The 23,402-nt window shown below is 38.2% G+C and overlaps 2 protein-coding genes across 9 annotated transcripts in view; one reads left to right on the top strand and one right to left on the bottom strand.

Moving 5' to 3' along the window:
- Positions 1–14,306, top strand: part of LOC135100770 (uncharacterized) — a 66,716-nt gene extending 52,410 nt beyond the window's left edge. For 3 of the 8 annotated variants that reach the window (XM_064004067.1, XM_064004064.1, XM_064004068.1), the window contains 7 exons: positions 1–2; positions 393–695; positions 2,083–2,246; positions 6,408–6,601; positions 6,760–6,911; positions 7,467–7,714; positions 8,242–14,306. The exon at positions 1–2 is cut by the window's left edge and continues 94 nt beyond it. In XM_064004067.1, the coding sequence (XP_063860137.1) occupies positions 1–2; positions 393–695; positions 2,083–2,246; positions 6,408–6,601; positions 6,760–6,911; positions 7,467–7,714; positions 8,242–8,452 (1,274 nt within the window). In that variant the 3' untranslated portion in view covers positions 8,453–14,306. The remainder of the gene's footprint in view (positions 3–392; positions 696–2,082; positions 2,247–6,407; positions 6,602–6,759; positions 6,912–7,466; positions 7,715–8,241) is intronic. The other 5 variants (XM_064004065.1, XM_064004069.1, XM_064004072.1 and 2 more) reach the window with 3 other exon arrangements.
- Positions 14,307–14,704: 398 nt separating this feature from the next.
- LOC135100772 (general transcription factor IIH subunit 2-like) lies at positions 14,705–23,398 on the bottom strand. The gene is made up of 8 exons (XM_064004079.1): positions 23,119–23,398; positions 21,953–22,150; positions 21,465–21,593; positions 21,145–21,318; positions 19,445–19,689; positions 18,893–19,033; positions 15,644–15,752; positions 14,705–15,040 (listed from the first exon to the last, which is right to left on the bottom strand). Exons 1-8 carry the CDS (start codon positions 23,179–23,181, stop codon positions 14,915–14,917), a joined length of 1,185 nt encoding a protein of 394 aa, XP_063860149.1. The 5' UTR covers positions 23,182–23,398; the 3' UTR covers positions 14,705–14,914.
- Between the last annotated feature and the right edge of the window lie 4 nt (positions 23,399–23,402).

Genomic DNA, 23,402 nt, shown 5'->3' with positions numbered 1-23,402 from the left:
AGGTGGGTAACCCTTCTTGTTTTAAGTACTGTTCTGCTCATTGATTCCTTTGTGATTTGAATGTTTTATTCACTGCTTTCTTGATTTATCATATACAATATCCTTTGCAGTAGTGTAGTGTTAAGGTGTTGCAAAGCTATTATTACAAGAGCATCTGAATCCTGTCAGTTTATAATAAAAAAAAAGTGTGCCATTAATTGATTAATTCAGCTATGGGTGTTTTGTTATTACTGGAATTCTGATAAGCTGCAGTTTAATTTTGTTTTCAAGCAAATATTATTTACAGGGTAACCGTGAGGTAGTATACATCTAGTAGTTGGGGTATGGATTATGAAATGACTTGTGGGTGTCTTTCCATTATTGATGTGGTGCTCCCTCCTGTTGTGTTGTAGGTGCGTGGGGGCTTCATTGACGACACCATAATTGTGGGTCACGTCCATTCCCGCACTCCTCCCCAGGACCTTCTCAGCCACTCCCTCCCTCCCCTCCTCAATTCTTCTGACACTGATCCTTCCTCTTCCTCTCCATCAATCTCAACTGAATCTTCCTTATCCTCCTCCACTTCTCCACTGTCCTCCTTGACTCCCCTTGCTCCATCCTCACCATCCAAAAAGAAACTTTTTCCAAAGTCTGCCAGAGAGGACAGGCCTTCAGAAGAACAGGATCCCTCCACTCAACGCCTTGTTCCCGAGCAGGTGAATGTCACCTTAATTAGTGTGCTGATCAAGGTGCATGGCTGTGGAATAGTGCGCATTAAAAGAAAATTTAGGGTGTACCAATTAGCATTGAGTGTATTGTGTGATACGGTGGCAGTTTTTGTGCTTGGTTTCTGTTCCTGTGCATGGTCTAGGACTCTAAATGTGTAAAAGAAATATTTCATTGTATAATGAACTGACTAAAAGACAGGTGAAAAGACAGAAGGTGAAGAATGTGTTGTAGTATTTGTGACAAGGATACATGGACTGTATATAGTGTACACTAAGTTTATATCACAGGGAAAAGTGCTTAGAGAGTAAGACCAAAAATATGATCTTAAGGTCATGCCTGTACACTTACTGATCCTGTAGTTTATCTGAATGAGCAAAGTAACACATAAAAAATAATGATACAAAATTTAATAGGTTTACACACACATACACAAATTAAGCAAAATTCTCTTGCCAATTTATGTGGAAGCAGTATATTTTTTGTGTTCCTTCCTGTTCCTGAAATAATATTTTTGTAGTTGTTTGTTTGAGTAGCAATAATGATGAATAAATTAACAAGTAGCTGAAGCCTTTTTGGGAAACATGGAAGGATCTTGACACCTGTGATGAATTATTACATGTAACTTGATGGGCAGATCATGCTTTGTTCTTGATTATAGTGTGTCCTTGAAATGACTGAGCAGCTTGTGTTGGTTATTTGTAATGGTACCTGTTGTGTTCTTATGTTATTCTGGCAAATGTGTCGCTTGTCTTCCCAGCTTGAAAATGTAATTCTTACATACTTAATTTATGCTTTATTTGAATATTATTGTATGAAACATGCACTTTCCTTTCTTATTGTCATTTGTTGCTTAATACTTTAATCATGTGCAGATTGTATTTTCTTGTTTTCTTTGTGAATACTTATTTATTTTCATTTTTTGTCTGGTGTGCAACATGCATGTGCCTGTTTTAACATCTCATCAGCCAGGAAATGTATTGCAGATCTTTCATGTTTGACACTTTCTTGGTCTGGTTCACAGATTTTTTACGTTATGGAACACCTTCAGTACATTTTTTTCTAAATTACCATAAGTTAAAGTCTTCTTTTTCTTGCATTGCTTTGTGTTGATTTTTGTTTATTGCTATTATCAGGGAAGGTCTTTTCCCTTGCTGTGTATTTTATCACTGGTGTATCTATAGTTCCCACACTTTTTTTGTATTTAATGGTCTGGTAATGAACAGGTTAATAGTAATATAACTAGTGCTGATTACTCAACTACACTGCTCCAATCTTATTTCCTCATTTGCTCATATTAGCCCCTTGTCAAGTCTGCTTTATATCTTACATAAAAGGATGTCTAGGGCATTCTCTCCTAATCCTGGCATTTTACAGCTGCAGGTCAGTGGAGAAGTGGTAGGTGTGGCACATCCCCAGCAGGGCATTGACCAGTCACAGCTTCACCAGTCTAGGTTTGGGCTAGTGTTCCAAGCCTGCATGCTTATGATCACGGTCTGCTTCCTCTTCTCAGACGTACTTGGAGGATTTTGGAAGAACAGGTTTGTGTTACAGAAGCAACAACAAAATTAATAGTAAAGAGGCATACCATTGCTTTTAGTCATGGATGACATCTCTATCTATCCATTTTTCCATTCTGTTATATGTTATTGCATTCCCTTTATGAAGGTGGCTACTACAGAAGAGTACATTTCTCAGATATGCTTAACATTTTGTCTTTACATTTTATAGGAGGTTCCTCCTGTTCAGTTCATAGCATCAATCTTTCTCTTTTTTGTGGATTACCATTCTCCTCATCCCGTCCAAATGACTAGACCCATCTGAGAGAGTTACGTTTGACCACATCCACTGCACCCTTGTGAATATATTTGCTCTTTCTTTATGTAACAGGCCTTTTATATAAATTCACTCCTTATCTTCATCATAGGCAACTCACAAAATATAAAATTTTTCTACTTAAGTGGTACACCTTCAATTTTTAAGTCTCATTTACATATGCTGTCATCTATTGCCCATGGTACATATTTAACTTTTATCAGTCTCATTTGCATATGCTGTCATCTATTGCCTATTTCAGCATAATGTATAGTAGCCATTCACACTCCCTAAGGATACCACAACTGTCCTTTGAACATTTTTTTCATTTCTTGTTATTTACACTGGATCAAATTAAACTAGATTATTCCATTGCCCCTCTCATTATTTATTTATTTTTTATTTATTTATTTTATTTTATTTTTATTGGCCAAGGGCAACAAAAATCCGATAAATAAAAAGTGCCCACTGAGATGGTGGTCCAAAGCGGTAGTCAAAAATTCAAGGATAAGTGTTTTGAAACCTCCCTCTTGAAGGAGTTCAAGTCATAGGAAGGTGGAAATACAGGAGGAGGTAGGGAATTCCAGAATTTACCAGAGAAAGAGATGAATAATTGAGAATACTGGTTAACTCTAGTATTAGAGAGGTGGACAGAATAGGGATGAGAGAAAGAAAAAAATCTTGTGCAGTGAGGCCACAGGAGGAAGGGAGGCATGCAGTTAGCAAGATCAGAAGAGCAGTTAGCATGAAAATAGCAGTAGAAGATGACAAGAGATGCAACATTGCAGCAATAAAAAAGAGGTTGAAGACAGTCAGAGGAGAGGAGTTGATGAGACAAAAAGCTTTTGATTCCACCCTGTCTAGAAGAGCAGTATGAGTGGAATCCCCCAGACATGTGAAGCATACTCCATACATGGATGGGTAAGGCCCCTGTACAGAGTTAGCAGCTGGAAGGGTGAGAAAAAATGGCAGACACATCTCAGAATACCTAACTTTATAGAAGCTGTTTTAGCTAGAGAGATGTGAAGTTTCAGTTTAGATTATAAGTAAAGGACAGACCAAGGATGTTCAATGTAGAAGAGGGGGATAGTTGAGTGTCATTGAAGAAGAGGGGATAGTTGTCTGGAGGGTTGTGTCAAGTTAATAGATGGAGGAATTGAGTTTTTGAGGCATTGACCAATGCTAAGTTTGCTCTGCCCCAATCACAGATTTTAGGGAGATCAGAAGTCAGGTGTTCTGTGTCTTCCCTGCATGAATTGTTTACTTCCTGAAGGGTTGGACATCCATGAAAAGACATGGAAAAGTGCAGGGTGGTATCATCAGCATAGGAGTGGATAGGACATGGTTTGGTTTAGAAGATCATTGATGAATAATAGGAAGAGAGTGGGTGACAGGACAAAACCCTGAGGAACACCAGTGTTAATAGATTTAGGAGAACAGTGATCGTCTACAACAGCAGCAATAAAATGGTCACAAAGGAAAGGAGATGAAGTTATGGAGAGAAAGATAGAGACCTTAGGAGGGTAGTTTGAAAAATCAAAGCATTGTGCCAGACCTTATCAAAAGCTTTTGATATGTCCAAGGCAACAGCAAAAGTTTCACCAAAATCTCTAAAAGAGGATGACCAAGGCTCAGTAAGGAAAGCCAGAAGATCACCAGTAGAGCAGCCTTGACAGAACCCATACTGGTGATCAGATAGAAAGTTGTGAAGTGATAGATGTTTAAGAATCTTCCTGTTGAGAATAGATTAAAAAACTTTAGATAGGCAAGAAATTAAAGCAATAGAATGGTAGTTTGAGAGATAAGAATGGTCACCCTTTTTGGGAACAGGCTGAGTGTAGGCAAACTTCCACCAAAAAAGGAAAGGTAGATGTTGACAAACAGAGCTGAAAAAGTTTGATTTGGCAAGGTGTAAGCACAGAGGTGCAGTTTCAGGGAACAATAGGAGGGATCCCATCAGGTCCATTAACCTTCTGAGGGTTTAGGCCAGTGAGGGCATGGAAAACATCACTGTGAAGAATTTTAATAGGTAGCATGAAGTAATCAGAGGGTGGAGGAGAGGAAGGAACAAGCCTTGAATCATCCAAGGTAGAGTTTTTAGCAAAGGTTTGAGTGAAGAGTTCAGCTTTAGAGATAGATGTGGTTGAAATAAAGGGGGGAAAGAAGAAGCAAAGTTATTGGAGATGTTTTTGGCTAGATGCCAGAAGTCATAAAGGGAGTTAGATCTTGAAAGATTTTGACACTTTCTATTAATGAAGGAGTTTTTGGCTAGTTGGAGAACAGACTTGGCATGGTTCCAAGCAGAAATATAAAGCACATGAGATTCTGGTGATAGAAGACTCAAGTACACTTTGTGGGCCACCTCTCTATCATGTATAGCACAAGAACAGGCTCTGCTAAACCAAGGTTTAGAAGCTTTAGGTAAGAAAAAGAGTGAGGAATGTACACCTCCATGCCAGACACTATCACCTCTGTTATATGCTCGGCACATGGAGACAGGTATCTGCTTTCGTAAGCAGTAGTCTTTCCAAGGAAAATCAGCAAAATACCGCCTCAGGTACCCTCAACTAACAGAGGCAAAATGCGATCTCTGCTCAGGGGGATCCTGAAGAGAGATTGGAGCAATAGGACAAGATACAGATATGAAATTGTTATCGGAGGAACCCAATGGAGAAGATAGGGTAACAGCATAAGCAGGAGGATTGGAGTTTAGGAAAAGATCAAGAATATTGGATGTATCTTCAAGACAGTCAGGAATACAAGTAGGGTGTTGCACCAATTGCTCTAGATCATGGAGGATAGCAAAGTTAAAGGCTAGTTCACCAAGATGGTCAGTGAAGGGAGAGGAAAGCCAAAGCTGGTGGTGAACATAGAAGTCTCCAAGAATGGAGATTTCCGCAAAAAGGGAAGAGTCAGAATGTGCTCCACTTTGGAAGTTAAGTTATCAAAGAATTTCTTATGGTCAGAGGAGTTAAGTGAGAGGTATACAGCACAGATAAATTTAGTTTGAGGGTGACTCTGTAGTTGTAGCCAGATGGTGGAAAACTTGGAAGATTCAAGAACGTGGGCATGAGAATAGTTTAAGTTGTTGCACACATAGACGTAAGTAACATCCAGCTTTGGATTGAAAATGAGGATAGAGAAAGTAGGAGAGAACAGAAAAGGGGCTACTGTCAGTTGCCTCAGACACCTGTGTTTTAGTGAGGTAAAGGAAGATGAGGTTTAGTAGAGGAGAGGTGGTGTTCTGCAGATTAAAAATTAGATCTAGGACTGTGAATGTTGTAGAAGTTAATGAAGAAAAGTTGAGCGGGTGTCAAGACACTTAAGGTTGATACCAGAAGAGTAGTCTCACCTGGGGACATTTATGGTCCCCTTCCCAGATGGGGACTCCGAGACTGGTGTAGTAGTCACAATGATAATTTTGAGTGAAGGGTGTGTGTGTAATTAGGTGTTTGTAGTTTTATGTGAAGGAAGATTTGTCTTTAGAGGGCAGGCTGTGACTGGCCCCTTGTGTTGTGAGACACAAAGGGAAGCATTCAGTGAGGTCACAGCTGGGTTTAATGTCAGGTTCACAGCAACACTTGATCCAGTGGTTTAAACCTCACTAGGAGTAATTATCATTTTGGCAGGTGCCTACTGATTACATATTGTTTATAAATTTATCATATTTTTGAGTGACATACAGATTCCACCTCTTCACCAAATTGAAATCATCTTGAACATACGATGAAACTATATCTTGAAAATTAATGTGAATGTTTATTGGAAATTTGTCCTTCTTAATGAAACAGCTTATACTGTGTTGCTCTAGTAAGTCACACCTTACAGTTAATTTAACTTTCACAACATCACATTCATAAAACAAGGACCTACTTCTTTGCTTCCAGAGTTCCCTTAATGTCGAGGAATGCATATGACATCATCTTTCGTGTGGTGGAGCTTGGGGTGGCCCTGTGGTTCCCATGTGTCCTGTGGAACTGCATGTCTCCTGAGCAGCTGTGGATCCTCAACCCTAAAAAGATCCTTAAGAAGCTGGACATAGACCGCTCTCTGGAGCTGGGACAGAAAGTGCCACAAAAGAGTGAGTATCATATGATGGTTTAGACCAGTAGCTTTTTGTAATCATGGGAGTTAGATCTGTAGTATTTTATAATTTCTACTCTTGATATATTGAGAATTTACTGTAATGCTTGTAATTAGTGATATGTGAAGAAAAATGATGACCATGATCTGTGCCAGCAGGTGAGGGAGCATCAAGTGATGGGGGTGCTGAGTGTTGGATATGTTATGACACGGAGCGTACTGATGCTGGTCCACTGATCCAGCCATGTGACTGCCGGGGGGATGTGGGAGCAGTGCATCATCATTGCCTTCGCAAATGGCTCATGGAGGTAGGTAGTACTTTTTGGAAGCAAGGTGAAAACCTCACTAGTTGATTTGCAGGATTAATTTCAATACATGCACTAGATCTTTCTTATGTGTGACTTGAGACAAGTTATGTGACAAACACATTTTTCCCCTAAATTAATTTCATGTTAGAAAAAAATTATATAAGCTATTAAGTGTGGCAGGTCAGTTTTTACAAAAGCACATCAATGCATGGTTATTAGCATTTTTTTTTATACTGTAATTTGACACTGCAAATTTTATCATCATGAAGCATCAACAGATGATGATAAATTAACAAAATGTTCTCATATCTTTCAGTAAAACTAAAAAAATAATAATGAAAAAAAAATTTAATCTTAATTTGACAACCACTCATCTAAGAATTGACAGCTATTTTATCTCTAATCATGCCTGTCACACAGAAATCTTCTGCTTGACCTTCTCTTGATGATTTTACTCTGGATTTGCTAAGTCTAAGGTCAATACTGACACAGTAAGAGAACATGACTATCAAAAATACATATGCAGCATTATACCGAATACAATCACTGTTGCAGTGTGCAGAGAACTCCTCAGAGAACTTGTCATGCAAGGTGTGTGGGGCAGTGTACCAGCTGGAACGGGGACGTGCCTGGTGGATTGGTCAAGGGTTCACCACTCGCCATTGGCTCCAGACTGCCTCATTGGTCACTGTCATGTGTGGCACCATTGCTGGTGCTTGGACACTAATCCAAATGTATGATGATGCATACATTCGGTCCCTGGCAGCTGGAGCCACTCTGCTCATCATCTATGTCTGCTTAAAGTGAGGAATATAGGCTTTTCCTTGAAAGTTTTTGAGAATCTTTTCAAAAGTTAAAAATTAATATTTTTGACTCACATTATCCATCTAGGGATTTTTATTTTGCTTTGCCAGTGAAAAGGTAATTTTGCTTTGCCAGTGAAAAGGTAATATATATATATATATATATATATATATATATATATATATATATATATATATATATATATATATATATATATATATATATATATATATATATATATATATATATATATATATATATATATATATATATATATATATATATATATATATATATATATATATATATATATGTGTGTGTGTGTGTGTGTGTGTGTGTGTGTAAAGCTTGAAAATTCTCTTAGTTACTGAACATTTTAATGATCTTTCCTTGATATAAGGAGACTAATAAATTCCTGAGCATGAGTAGCTATTGAACTGTTAGCAAGAGTGGATTTTTTTTTTTTTTTTTTTTTTTTTTTTTTCATGTGGAAAATAAAAGATTAAATTCAAATATCCATTTACAGGTTCCTTGGCTTCAACACATTCAGTGCATACCAGCGTGCCCGTTATTCAGCAGTGAAAATTTTGGGAAGACACTTTGCCCAGCGAGAGACCTGCCCACCAGTAGAGCCAGGAGTTCCAACTGCATCTGCCAATGTCTCTACCATCAGCTCTGAGGTCTTAGTAGATATGAATGCTACAGGTGTTCCCAAAATGCCTGAAGCCACCATCTGAAATTCTTACATAAGTTTCTAAAGTGTTTACAATTCATTCTGTAGTGTATATTTGTTGCATATTGAGAGAGAGAGAGAGAGAGAGAGAGAGAGAGAGAGAGAGAGAGAGAGAGAGAGAGAGAGAGAGAGAGAGAGAGTGGATGCAGGCTGGCTTCTGCTGCTATGCTCTGTGGAGGAATGCTGGCATTCATGATATCCAAAGAAAAGCACCATAATATAGTACATAGTTTTCTCTTGTACTTTGTTAGATACTCTTGTTCCTGCCCCATGAGTGGCATTGTGATCAGGAGTATTTGCTGAAGTGAAAGTTTGCAGTAGCACAAGAGAGTGGCAGCCAGGACCCAAGACTTATGAAATAGATAGTCTTGAGAAGGACAATCAAGGCTGTGGGTCTCCCTCCCTTTAGAGTGGTGATGGTGTTGACTGAACTCAATACTGAAAAGTGATCAATTAGTAAATATTATGGGTTGTGGCATGAATAATAATCATAAGTGACTCAGCTGTGGTGTTACTCTCATCACATATATTTTCTTGAAATAAGTACTGTGTGTATTTTATATACTTGTAGAAAGTTACACATTGATGTTTCATCATTGATGGAAACACTCATCCAGCATTCATTCACATCTCACCTGTATACAGACATCAAACATGCTTGCTCAATGCAAATGTCACATTTCAGACACACACATCATCATCCATAGTGCAGGATAATAACAAATGAATCACGTATTTTGCATATTCATGTCATTTTCATGTTCAATTGAAAATAATTATGGGAAGTATGAATAGTTTATATTATATATAATTTTCATCCTAAGGAGTCACAGGAATGCTACTTGTTTGCTGCTGCTGCTGCCATCAGTCCAGTAGGCTGATCTCATACCATCCGTAAATTATATGTAATTTTGTGTCACTTTTACAGAAACATACTTGCTAGGTTGTTCCCTGATCTTTACAAAAAGCAAATGCTAAGGTTTTCATAAGCTTCCAACCAATGTAAAACTGCTTGCATGTCTCAGTTGTCATTCACTGTTTGTGTAAGAGCATTAAATGAGTGAGTAACCATGGCAGCAGTTGTTCACAGTAGTGATAAGCTTTTCCATGAATGAATGTGCACGTATCTGTCCACCTATAGGAATAATAATTCTGCAGAGCAGGTTAGTAGCCAAGTGACTGCTATATGTATATATAATGGAAAATAGCATTCATTTGTGATTATAAGTGCATTGCGTTTTTTTTTTATATTTGAGAGGATATACTACACTAGTCCTCCCTGAGAATCTCTCACCCATACCTCACTCACCTTGTCAGTTTCAAAAGCACATGTTTAACAAGGTATTCACCCTGTGTGCAATCCAAATAAAAGTGTTTGAAGAGATTTCTCAGTTGGTCCAGTCAGTGTTTGTGACTATGTTTGTGATTGGCCAAAAGTCTTACTGGTACTACTTAATAACACAGGATCCCTGCTGTCATCTCCTGCTTTCTATGTCTAACTAATATCCTCCTGTCGGGTTTTGGCATGATCAATGCAAAATACTCTTGCCTATTTAAGTTACATGGTCACTCAGAATGTTGTGTGCAGCATGAACTTTTCAAACTGATAAGGAGGTGAGTGGGATGCGAGTGAGAGATTTTCAGGGAGGACTAGTGTGGTTTCTACCCTCTTGAGTATAAAATATGCAATACATAAGAATGTACAGTAGATGTAGGAAGTTAGCAGAATTGAGTTGCTACATTTATCTTAACATCCTGAAAGTGCAACATCTAGTTTTAGAGCTGAAAGTATGGAAACTGTTGGTTTCTCAGAAGAATGGAGATAGGAGGAGGAACATTTGTGTTCCTTCTCGTCCATCTTGTGAGGAAGGAAGTTGCATTCATCTTCTTCATATTAGAGCAGATATGTAACCAGGTTTCGCATGACATCTATAAATAATTATTGTTTATATAACTAGAAATGCTGTGGCAAACTTATAGAGACTGTGGCTCTTTATAGGAAGCTAGCATTAGGTATAACTGCTGGAGACAGGTTGTGATAATGGCTTTAATTTATTATGTATTATCTTCAATCATATAAAACCACTGTTCATATTATCTTATGGGGAAAAACAGAAAGTATTAAATGTAAGCTATCATCTAAGTGATCAAAGCATTTGTGTGTCCTGTGGCAAGATTTGTATTGATCGATGGCAAACAAGATTTGATTCAAAAACCTCATAACAGAGTAACTCATATTACTGTAATTTACTCCAGAACATTAAGAACCAATGAATTTAAAATATGAATAGCATATTTACACAATATAACATATATTGCTTTGTGGAACTTTTACATCATATACAATCTATAACACTGAAATGGTAGAGGCAAGAAATCTGAGGTGATAGAGAAATCAAAATTTTTCCCTTTGAATATATAGGAATATGGAAATAGATGAACAATACAAAAATGAAGAGCTTATGGTGCAATATATATAAGTGAGACGCTAGGGAAACGTGAGGGGCAGAGATAACTTGGTTGAGGGGTGAAATTTGACAGACATGTGGTGATGAGAATATTTCTTTTCTTCTTTTCTAATTTTTTGTACATAATTAAGGTTCTGAAGTTCAAGATTTGTCATTTTTGCTGATATTTGAAACATATGAGAGTCAGATAAGTACTCTAGATCACAAAATACTGCAACATTAAATGGAACTTTTATAAAGTTCACCACATATTTTATCTACATGCCCAGTGAGTTGTGCAGAGATTAAAATCATCTTGTGTGTGGAGATGTGTTAATGCCAACTCCAGATACCTACATCAGTGTGTCTGTACATTCTGACCTTCCAGTTGTGACCTATAAATGAGGCTGTGCCTCAGTTTTTATTTTGTGTACTATATTTCAAATTTATGTAACAGTAAAATAGAGTATTACTTGTGTCAATATGCTTTAAAATTTCTTGTCGTTACTAACATTGAACCCTTTTCCTTTCCCCCAAAAATGCCTTTCATTCTGATCATTACTTGATATTTCATATACAAAACCTCTGTGCAACTTTAGTTAACATAGGCTTGCTTTAATCTGTCATCTCTGCCACCCACATGCTGACCCTGTACCTGAGCCTTGTCTGGCCCTGTATGGATTGTATTTTTGTCTCTTATAGAGAAGAAATCATTACTTTTCCTCCATTTATATTGTAGCATTAGGCATGTTTTATGTAAATGTCTTTTGGAAAAATTTGACATGTCCAAGTGTTCCACAGTAATATATTAGCTTGTCTGCCAAAATTAAATATTGTCTCAACTTGTCAGATTATATTGTGTGATGGGACCTCAAGTGAGAGAAGTCTGTCATCTGCTAGACTGGTATTCTGTTCATTATTGCTTGGTTATATGGTAGGTGGTGCTTTCCTTTATGTCCATAACATAATGTGTTGGTCAAATGATTTATGGACAAAGGAGAATGAATGCAATAGACCAAAAGTGATTTGGAATCCTGTTAGGACTGTGATATGCTTTGGTGTAGGATTTTGTGATATGAAGAGGGCAGTTTCATTTTTGTACATTATTTAACCACTAGTTATTGTTCATACAAGCTGGAAAGAGAGGCCCCATGTGTGTTTTTATTATCTGAACTGGACACAATTTATTTTAATTTATTCAATAAGGCTCCTTGTGATAGAGTAGGTAAGGATGATTAAATTGAAGGGTCAGACTAATCTAGAGATAGCTTATGCCTGTACTATTTATACTGTAAACTAATTGCATTTTTTGTTTGTATAGGAAATTCAAGAGTTCTATATATCAGATACTTCATCTTCCTGCCAAGTAGCATAGAAGGGATAGATGCTTGTGTGTAAATTTCAGTGTATAGCATGTGAAATTGAGAAGGATAAAAAAAAAAAAAAAAAGAAGAAGAAAAAAGGTGCAAAATGTGTATTGACTCAAACAGTGAATAGAAGAAGCAGGGCAGCTCCCTGTTATAGCTTGAGGTTTACTTTCAGTATATAAATTATAATTATTTCATTATAAGGTTACTCATGTTATCAGAGGAAGACATGTTTTATGGAGGTCTTGGCAATAATACACTCATTTTACTGTATAGGTAGTTGTCAGTTGTGGTGCAAATGACCACCCAATCCAAATCCAATATTCTTATAATTATGTTGAAAAGATAAAAACTACCAAAGTATATTTTCACTTGAGAATTAGTAGTGTAATAGGAATCTTTATAGACAGCATATCTCCAGGAGTTGTGTGTGATGTCTTGCTTGATGAGAACTTTGTATGGTATTCTACCACATATTAAGCTCCTTCTTGATAACCTTGCTGAGGATGTGCATCTGTTCCTTGAATCATGCAGAACTTGTGGTGAATCACACACATTCTCTATGCACTGTATAGCTGCCAGTAAAAAAATTCACTCCATTTGTGTGTAGCATTTAATAAATATTTATTTCTAAATATATTATCTAATATAATAATACAAATATGATACTTTTCTCAACCTCTGCCAGTGTTAATGAGAAGGGGGAGAGATTACAACAGTATATTATTAAAGTTCTGCTCAGAAAAGGAGCTGAATTCTCACTAGTGGCTATACATCAGATAACTGGAGCCAAGTAGAAGTACCTTTCATTCTACTTAGTTTGTAAACTAACATCTTGACATCTGTACCTTTTCAGTCATGCTGGAGAAGAAATATAACTTGATTCTTTGAGTGCACCAAGACCTGTGCTGGATATAGGTAAAGCATTCATTTCATGTGTTATTTCCTCCAGTTATCACTATTGTGTCATATTTTACCTTGATCATAAATGATAAGTATATTAGTGACACCATAGTATTGTGGAGTTTGTTGGTGTTCTGCATTGGAGAACAAGGTTCTCAATAATTAATTATATTTGAGCATTCCCAAAACTTATCAACATATTAATGCAAATAGAAAATAGCCTGATATAAGTATAAGTTTATATTTTACATTGCTTAATCAGAAATTCTGTGCCTCTCACACACACACACACACACACACACACACACACACACACACACACACACACACACACACACACACACACACACACACACACACACACACACACACACACACCTTATATTTTACTGGTTGCAACACCTAGTATTTGAAAGTAGATAATCCTTGAAGTGTTCTGCTAAAGGACAAAAGGCATGAGTTTGGGAAAACAGGGTTTATGGATCTTTGAGCATACTTCACTGTTGTCTTATAGTGTATGTAGAGGCTACCACCATCAATAACAATTATTTCAAGACTGTTGGCTCTTTGTACTTTACACATTCCTTTTTAAAAGCTGACACACTGCTGAGTTTTGAAATCTTTATGCACTTGCTGCACTACTTTTTATGTGTAGAGTTCAGGGGGGAAAAAAAAAGTTGAGAGAGGCTATCTGCCACATTTCAAGAATGTGGCTAAACTGTAGTAGATAGGGTACAGTAGAATCTCATTAAACCAAATGGCACCTTGAAAGGCTACTATGGATAGGTTGGAAATCAGAATAACAATTTACTTGTATATTCTTTTTTATGTACATATATTGTTAAATGACAATCTCATTAGATATTTCCCTATACTAAGGGACTGTCCTATGATGACACTGCTGCAAGTGTGTGTGACTGGGCATGCAATAAGTACATATGGAGGAAAGTGGATCAGGTTGGTAGCTGCCAAAATGAGGGGTGGATGAAACTTTGGTAGAGATTAACAATCTGCCTGGTGATGGACATGAGATCTCATGGTTTGCATTCCATCCATATTAATCATGTTAGTACAGTAAATTTGAATTTGTCTTGAAAACTGAGTTTTGATATATGCATTATGAATAAATAGGATTTCATGATACAAGATACATTTGTAACCAAATGTGTTTCTCTGAAATCAAAATTCAAGGTGTGCTCTCCTCAGCAGACTCATGTACCTTAGTCTTGAGGTATGTGAAGACTAGTATTGTGTAAGCTACAAAGCTTGCACAATGATGAATGTGTGGGTGTGTGGTACTTTGAGCCACCCCCCTGGAAGGATTACCATCCTGGTATATAGGTAGATAGATGGACGTAAAATATATATATATATATATATATATATATATATATATATATATATATATATATATATATATATATATATATATATATATATATATATATATATATATATATATATATATATTATTCTTAACATAAAACTGTTCAAAAAACATCTCACTGAGCAGCCAAAGGTGTAAGGAAGCACTGTGTATAGAAATTAATTACTATTTTACTTAGTTAACTTACAATCACATTACATGAATACTTTTACTCTGAGGCAGGTACTGGTGGAGGGTAATTGGCACACAACTGTGACAATATTTAATATTTTTGTGGTACCCATCAGACCACATAACAAAACATTGCTACAAAATTAGCAACATACGACTTAAGACACGTAGATGATAATGTACAGCAAACCTCAGGTGTTGGTGTACTGTGAAATGGTTGGGTTTGAGGCACAGCCTGGACATGAGTGGACTGTCTCATGCAGGAAGATGTCACAGTTAAAACAGAACACTTGCTGGCATGTCCTGCACACATATACCTGATGAAGACAAAAACTGTTACTAGAGAGAATTTTATGTTATAAAGCTTAAATCATAATTATACTTTATGAACAGGAGTTTTGCAAAATAGTCCCATTCTGAAAGTTACCTGATCTTTTAGTATTGTATTTCCAAAAGTTATTGGCATGTGGCAAGTTTAAAAGTGACGTCAGAGCACCACAACCATTTGCCATGTATAGGTTCTATTGCTAGCTACAGCACCAGTGGATATAGTGTAAGTTGTGTATACGAGAATATTTTTTACATAAACTTGTAAGATATGACTAAGGAGGAGAAGAAAGCAATTTGCAATTCAAAGTGTAACAGGTACATATAAAAAAAGTGTCTATTGTGTTTACACCACCATGTTTGTCTTTCCACTGACATGATCAACTTGTTTGATAATGTCAAGATCAATGACATCTTGACTTTAGCTCTCTACAGCCAATGCACAATGTAGCATACTAGGTCAGTCCTTCAAAAAGCAGCCATCATCTTGAGCATGCATCAGTATGGGTTTCTTCAAAATAGTTTTATTGCCTTTCTAAATCTCCCATTGAAGGAAAAAAAAAATCTCATAACATTAAGAACATATAACTCACATTTTTATCAGCAGCAGTTGCAGTGAATTGCTTTTGGCATCCATAACACTCCTTGGCAGAACTCTCCTCTGCTAGTATTTCATTAAAATGTTTCAGGGGGAATAGGTGCCTAGAAAGATTAAATACAAAACATGAAAGTTAATTACATTGATATGTATATGTTACATTATACCATAATGTTAACTTTTCTTTACCCAAGTTTCTTGGTATATTATAGGATGGGCAAATTGAAACACCATATTTCCCATGATGATAAAACTCAATGCATGAGAGCATTATTACGGTACTCCCCACAAGTTTCACAGTATCTGAGTTTCATGATCCTTGAGTTTCACACTAAGTCCTAAATAATTACCATCCTGACTTTTGGGAATTTTTCCCCAAATTTTGTGTTTTCACTGCACATGTGTCACACATTCCTAACATTGGTGTCACAGGCAGCAAAAATAAATACATAACGAATTTGATGACTTAGAAGATGCACCTTTTTTCCAAAAACAGTTTCAGAAATTAAGCCTGTGTCTTATAATGCCAAGGTTCAGCTTTGGGGGAGTAGGTAGTGGTAAGTCTATGGCAACAGTGGCCCTTAAATCAAACCCTAAACATCTTTGCACATGTAAACAGTGATGATTGCTTCTACACCACAAATTTTTTTTTTTTTTTTTTTTACAAGGTAATACTGTATAACGGGTCATACTTAACAAGAATTCACATAAAATGACACCAGTCAGGAAGAATTAAGTGACAACTCTTACACTTCATGTACCAAAACAAACTCGCAGTTGGTTACACACCAAACCTGGCATCATGTGCACGATTCACTTGTGTTCCTTAGTATGATGCCATTATTCTTTGAGGTATGAGACACCTACAAGCAACTGAAATTGTACATGTTCAACAAAACTTGAAGTTAATGAGAAACTATTGCTTTCTAGAAAATAGCTTACTACCTAACAAAAAAGATTTTATAACTGGAGAACATAAAACAAACTTTATTACCCCTCTGGGCTCTGAAAATGTCACTGCCTATGCCATATTTGTTTCAATCTCACAGCAGGATTGGTCTAAGCTAGGACCTACCAGTGCTGGTAGGTCCTAGCAAATATTAAGGTTTTTAAATGTAAAATATTGTTATCTAATAAGGATCTGAATATAAATGAGAGAGATTCAAATATCAGGTGAAACCCTTCACGTAACATTCAGAGCCCAAACCTGCTTATTTCTCTCTCTCTCTCTCTCTCTCTCTCTCTCTCTCTCTCTCTTCAATGTCTGCCCAAACTGAGCTGCATCTTATAAGCCCATGCATCTTATAAGCCGTTAAATATGGTACATGCTACGTATTGTATATATATTTCTGTGTACAGTTCACATGCTTGAACATACAAATTCTTTAAGTAAATAAACCACTTGTTTGTCACAACACTACATATATATTGACTAACTATATAGTCACACCAGCTTCCATGTGAGAAAGGGGGGAGAGGAAAGCTGGCAACAGCACCACCACAGTGAGGGAAAAAAAAAAAAAAAAAAAAAAACACACACACACACATACACACACACACAAATGAGAGGTGTCTCACTATTGTGGTGGATGTGATGGCAGTGCACCATCAAGTCACTCAAATGTGAGAACAAAACACACACTCAGTGTTTTAGATGCAATGGTGCTGCATCATGCTGCTGAATCACTCCTCACTCCTCCAGATGCAAGGACAAAGCACTCACACACACAATTTTAGATATGATAGTGGTGCTGGACTACTGAATCACTTAGGATATCAGGGCAAAACACACACACACACACACTTACAGTTTTTGGATGCTACAGTGCTGCGCTGCCAGATGTGAGGACAAAAGCACACACACACACACACACACACACACACACACACACACACACACACACACACATACACACACACACACACACACTTTTAGATGTGGCAGTGCTGCACCACCAAATGTGAGAACAACACACACACACACACACACACACACACACACACACACACACACACACACACACACACTGTTTTTGATACAATGGCACTGCACTGCAGCACCACCAGATGTGAGGATAACATACACTGACACACAGTTCTAGATCCAATGGCACTGCACTGCCACACTGCCAAATGTAAGGACAAAACACACACACACACACACACACAAAAAAAAAAAAAAAAAAAAAAAAAAAATAGAGCTTTAGGTGTAATTGTGCTGCATTGCCATACTACTGAATCGCACAGTGAATATGATGACAAAACACACACACACACACTGGTCTAGGCAGTGTGGCCAGAATATAGGTAAACATTTTTTCAGTATTTTCAATACCCCAAGTTTCACAATCTTCAAGTTTAGCATTATGCCTTTGGAGAGAAAAAAAAAAAAAAATGTAAAACTTGAGAGAGTACTGTACACAATGACATTTTTTGCATTACCAACTGAAAGACAAACAGAGCTAATGTTGAATTTCTTACAGGCAATTAAACACTTAATATAATTATAAAGTGAGAAAATTCTGAAACCAGATCTAATTCTAGAGAACAAAATATGCATACATACCTCAATGTCCTCACCATTTATTTGTTTTTTCAAGATTATCTTGAATTCAGTCTCTTTCTCCCAAAGGCATGTTTAGTTTAAGGGTGGATGTAATGCAGCTAGTTTTTTTTCTGATATCATCAGCATGTATGTCTGAGAAGCAGTGTAAGTGTTAGGGATGAAGTGTCCAGCTCATACCTGACAAGTCTTGTGTTTGAATCCCAGGCAGAAACAAACTAGATTTGTCTTCTTTCATGTAGTCTCTTTACCAAGCAAGAAATAGTTATGAAATTTAAGTTGGATAGTTGTGAACTTACAACCCAGCAGGAGTGGAAGGTTAGCAATTCTGGCCTTGAGTGTGTGTGTGTGTGTGTGTGTGTGTGTGTGTGTGTGTGTGTGAGTGAGTGAGTGAGTGAGTGAGTGAGTGAGTGAGTGAGTGAGTGAGTGAGTGAGTGAGTGAGTGAGTGAGTGAGTGAGTGAGTGAGTGTGTGTGTGTGTGTGTGTGTGTGTGTGTGTGTGTGTGTGTGTGTGTGTGTGTGTGTGTGTGTGTGTGTGTGTGTGTGTGTGTGTGTGTGTGTGTGTGTGTGTGTGTGTATTTTGCTAATAGTCTATGCTGCACCTGGAGCAGTGAGAGAGAGAGAGAGAGAGATGAGGGGGGGATTAACAGTTCATCTAAACAGAGTCTAGGATGTGTGTCACCTGTAAGAGCGAGCAAGATGTGGCGCAGTGACCAACATGAGGCCACACACACGACACTCAGCTGGCAGGTCACAGTACTTGGCAGTGCACTGAGGACAGTAGTAACCACGAGTGTTGAGTGGCGGGAGGTCATCCAAGTGGCTGGCAAAAGATCATGGGAATGCACAGGTCAGTGTGATCCTTACAACTGATTCCTTGCCCTCGTTAAGCAGGGATTTAAAAACAGATAACTAGACAGAAAGGTGTGAAGATAAGTGATGTATTAGATCATCACTAGTATCTCTCTCTAGCAGTGTTATTATCCTGTCATCTTCCAATCATAACATACTATCAGAGCATGCAGCACATGAACCAAACTATAGCAGACATAAAATGAAGCCCTGAGCAGAAACCTATGGCTGAATACTAACACACTGCCATTAGCTCACTAGGAATGATTTAAGTACTACATGGAGCATCAGCTTTTCAAAATGATAAAGATGGCTGTGGTGAATATACTATCACATGACAGTATGATGATACCTAAACAACACTCCACATTCCATCACTCACCACATGCAGAGGGCAGGCTTGGCGTCAGCATTAATCTGGTGTGGGAAGCCAACTTTGATGAGGGTGTGGTCCATCTTAGTGGAGGCTGGGGGAGGTTCCAGGTGTTCATTAATGAGTTCCTTAAGGTGGAGGTCATTGATGGACACAGAGAAGGACCCGCCAGTGTTCTTAGTGATATCCTTACACACATGGAGCTCTGCAGCCAGGCCCACCACTGACACCCGAATGTTAGCTTCTTGTACTTTCTGAAATGGGGGAATGGCAGTTCCTACCAAATACTTTATAGCCATTACAGAGAGAGAGAGAGAGAGAGAGAGAGAGAGAGAGAGAGAGAGAGAGAGAGAGAGAGAGAGAGAGAGAGAGAGAGAGAGAGAGAGAGAGAGAGAGAGAGAGAGAGAGAGAGAGAGAGAGAGAGAGAGAGAGAGAGACCACCCCAGGAAGCTTGTATGCAAGTGAGAACTACAGTAAACTCTCATTATACTGGACCCTGTTATAACACATCTCCAGATTTAACATACATGTATAGCCTATGGATCATCCCTCAGATTTACTGGATAAGTGGAGGTAAATGAAGCAGAACATCTAGCCAGCGGCTGGAATATTAACCATGTACAGTAAAATCCCTCTCATCCGGCATTCGAGTATCCGGCACATTTTTCCCTGAGCCTTAAAATCAATAAAAAATCAATGTGTACTCAAAATCGATTAAAATTCCCATGCAAGGCATACTTTGTCCCCTCGCCACCAGAGCGCACTGCTTCGCGCCACCCATTGCCCACTGCACTGTGTTTACTCAGTGACTCAGTCCCGTGTGTGCACTGTTTATCGCCTGACGCCTTCATCATGCCTAAAGTTGTAGAAAAGAGGAAGCGTGTTGTGCTTACACTTAAGCAGCTGATCAGATCAGCTGATCTTTGTTATGGTAAGATGAATGAGTGTAGGGTGGTGATTGTGGACATAATTTCACTTCTATTCAAGTATCCGGCATGTCGGCGGTCCCGTTGATGTCGGATAAGAGGGATTTTACTGTACTATTACTGACAATTCACTAAATGCTTACAACACATTCAACAGTATTTTATATCAGGTACATATTTGTCACCATCACAAATATTTCATTACACTGTGGTGTGTTGGCATGTTTGGAGCTCCCTTTTGGTGGAGCTCATCCTGGTAAGAAGTCCTGGTAAACAGCGGTGGTGATGAGGGAGTGAGTGAGGGTGGGAGGGAGGGAGGATATGGGGTGGTGGTGGTGGCAGTAGTGATGAGCGCACATAGCAATGACCAGGGTTGCACTGTCTGCCATAATTATGATATTTCAATCATAATTTGGTGTTTGTCTGCCATCTGCCATACATTGTCTACTATGCACTATGCCATAACATATAAAAGAGTGTCATCATTTTCTCATTGCTATATAATAATTTGGGCTGGCTGACAGTGCAAACCTGGCACTCACACACTGCTTCTGCTTCAGTCTCCCACTGGCAGATGTTATTAGAGGTTGTGGTGCTCAAGACTCACTCACCACTGCTTTTATTGGATTTCTGCCTTTAACGTCAGTGGCTTTGCTCCAATTTGTCCAACATAATGAGAGTTTACTATATATCATATGATTTTTCAACAAGCTTTAAGTAGAAGCTAAAGAAACAAATTACAGAGTTTCATCTGAGACACTTAATGAGCTGTGTTGAACCTACTTGTAAGGTGGCAATAATTTCTCCTGGGTCACAGGTTGTCAGGGCTGCATAGATAATCAGGATCTCTCTTGACGTATGAGGAGGAAGATGTCGTAGAGAGGAAAGGGCCACTTCCAGGGCATTCTGTAGTGATGGCTCTCCACGACAAGGAACATCTTGTAATTTCTTGATACACTGTGAAGTTTGTGGTCAGCATCATTTATTATGCATAAATTGTAGCATGACACTAGTTGTTTTCATGCTGAAGAGCATTATTAAGAAATATTTCAGACATATAAATAAGCCATGAAAAACCAAGGAATACCATGGGGGCCATTTACGTCAAGGTGGCGTTGAGGATTATTGCTGAGATCACTGTTCCTCTTGGCAACCTTATTTTGAGTTGTGATAATGCCTAGCTGGCTGATTGGGTTCTGGTCATGAAACTCCTTGATGAAGTCCTCTAGAATCTGTGGAAGAGAGTTAAGTGAGGAATCTTCTTATGTTACACCAAGCTAAGTTTAAGAGAGCTGTCAGAAGAGTGTTAAAGTTTTCATACAAAATTATTTTTTTCTGTAAATTATATTAGTAGGAGGAGGATAATGATGATGATGATGATGATGATGATGATGATGATGATGATGATGATGATGATGAGGAGGAGGAGGAGGAGGAGGAGGAGGAGGAGGAAGGGAAAAAGAAGAAAGGCAAGAAGGAAGAGCAAGATAAGGACAATGTTCATATCTACATCACTAAAAATAAATAAATAAATAAATAAATAAATAAATAAGTAAAAAAAAAACAATAGTAATGACAGAAAGACCCAAACCTTTAATGTGCAGATCTGGCGTGTAGGTTTGAGGTCTTGCTCTGTCATGGCCTGTGAGTAGTCCAGGATGATGTACACGTGCCTCATGATTCCAAGGCGCACACTCGCCTCTCTGTCCAGCAACTTGCGTCGCTTTGTCCGTTGGATTATCTCTGTCACTGATGGCTCCAGACGGCCAGATTCGTCTTCCTGTATTGTCTCCCTGTAATGGATGATCACAGTAATTCCTCTTCTTTTTTGTGTCAAATCTTTCTAAACTTAAACGCATGTAATTGAGTGTGTGTACACTGCATGATCTTTTTCATTTTTTTTTTTTAAGTTAAATGGAGTAGCTAATCTATTGTTTATTCATTTCATTGGGTATTCAATAAGTCTTTCATGTATTACTTTATGGCCTGCAAAATATCTTTTATGTGTGTGTGTGTGTGTGTGTGTGTGTGTGTGTGTGTGTGTGTGTGTGTGTGTGTGTAAAATATTACCCTTTCCTGTGGCATTTTTCACAAGTATATTAATCCACTATTTTTAATATACCACTCACAAGATGCAAGAATGCTATTCAGTTACAAAGAGAGGGAGAGTGCCAAGCCATTAAAAGGAGAGGGAGTGTCATGTCACTACAGGGAGAGGGAGTGTCATGCCATTGACAAGAGAGGGAATACATGCCATTAGAGGAGAGAGAGAGAGAGAGAGAGAGAGAGAGAGAGAGAGAGAGAGAGAGAGAGAGAGAGAGAGAGAGAGAGAGAGAGAGAGAGAGAGAGAGAGAGTGCTATGTCATTAAAATTAGTGTCTAGCCATTACAGAGAAAGGTAGTGCCACCGCATTGTAAGGATAGAAAGTGCCAGACCATAACAGAGAGAGGGAGTGCCGTGTCATTAAAGGAAAAGGCATCAAATGATTACTGATGGAAGGAATGTCATTCCATTAGAAGGGCTTTCAGAGGAGGAGGCACAATCATTACAAAGTCAGGCATCAACCACTATGGCTACAAAATTACAAGACACTAAGTACGTTACACAATTTACATGGAAAGCATTGCAAGACAAATAAAGCCACTAAAAAGGCAGAATCAAAACTTTAAGTAAAGGCAACCTTCCAATATACAAAAAAGACTAGTTGTAGGAATAAATTTTGTCAGCATAAAGTAATCATAAACATACAGTGAAGACTTGCCATGTTTTCTCGTAGCCGCTCTCCCAGCGGTACTCCTTTGGGTCTTCCTCTTCTTGCATCCTTCCTCCTCTCACCTGACACAGACTCCTCGGGCCACTCTCCTCACGGCAGGTAACAGTACGTCAGTCCTTCGTTCCTGGTGTGAGGTATCTCGCCTACCTTGTGAGTTTTACTGGCAGGGAAACTTTTGGTACGCTAGTGGTGTGGAGTATCAGACAGCGAGTGGAGCACACGATGCTGGGAAGAGGAGGGAAGGGCGGGAGAGGAGAGTTGACTTGAT

This window comes from Scylla paramamosain, chromosome 5 (genome assembly GCF_035594125.1).
Source record: "Scylla paramamosain isolate STU-SP2022 chromosome 5, ASM3559412v1, whole genome shotgun sequence".
NCBI classification, from domain to species: domain Eukaryota; kingdom Metazoa; phylum Arthropoda; class Malacostraca; order Decapoda; family Portunidae; genus Scylla; species Scylla paramamosain.
The sequence above is the reverse complement of the archived record's forward strand: the minus strand, read 5'-3'. Positions and strand labels throughout refer to the sequence as shown.